The sequence below is a fragment of the Myotis brandtii genome, unplaced genomic scaffold, assembly GCF_000412655.1.
Source record: "Myotis brandtii unplaced genomic scaffold, ASM41265v1 scaffold940, whole genome shotgun sequence".
Taxonomy (NCBI): Eukaryota; Metazoa; Chordata; class Mammalia; order Chiroptera; family Vespertilionidae; genus Myotis; species Myotis brandtii.
The window spans coordinates 950534-950997 of record NW_005371877.1 but is presented as its reverse complement, the minus strand read 5'-3'; the positions used below and the strand labels follow the sequence as shown (position 1 = coordinate 950997).

The window sequence follows — 464 nt, the reverse complement described above, 5'->3', positions numbered from 1 at the left end:
GCCCAGAAGGGAGGAGCTCACCGACACGGTGTCCTGGCTCAGGTACCCGGAGAGGCTGCCCGAGCCGTAGTGGATGTCGAAGGTCGTGCCGTTCTCCACGTAGGTGCTGGACTTCCCGCTGTTGTACTTGTGGTGGATCCCTATGCCATCGGGAGCACGTCAGCTGCTGCCCGCTGTGGCCTCTGACCCTCGACCCCCACACTGAAACCAGGCTCCCCCCGCCAGGCCCCCCTCCCACGGGCCCGGGACAGTGGGCTGGCACCAGACTTGGTCTTGCCCCATCCCGGCCGCCACGGGCCCAGCCCACGAGAAACGAGGCTGGCAGGACAGGTTCACCCGGAAAGCGGAGCCCTGGGGCCGGCCTGCCTGGTGTCGAACAACTGGGAGCAGCACGTTGCCCACTTGCTGGGGCAGAGCCTCGCTCCCTCCTCCCCGGCGTCCAGCCCACAGCCGCCTCCCAGGCC

The 464-nt window shown here is 68.8% G+C and overlaps 1 protein-coding gene across 1 annotated transcript in view; it reads right to left on the bottom strand.

The window, feature by feature from the left end:
* The window catches only part of CTSD (cathepsin D), a 10383-nt gene that overhangs the window by 3949 nt on the left and 5970 nt on the right, over positions 1-464 (bottom strand). The window contains exon 5 of the mRNA XM_014533108.1: positions 22-140. Within this exon, the coding sequence (XP_014388594.1) occupies positions 22-140 (119 nt within the window). The remainder of the gene's footprint in view (positions 1-21; positions 141-464) is intronic.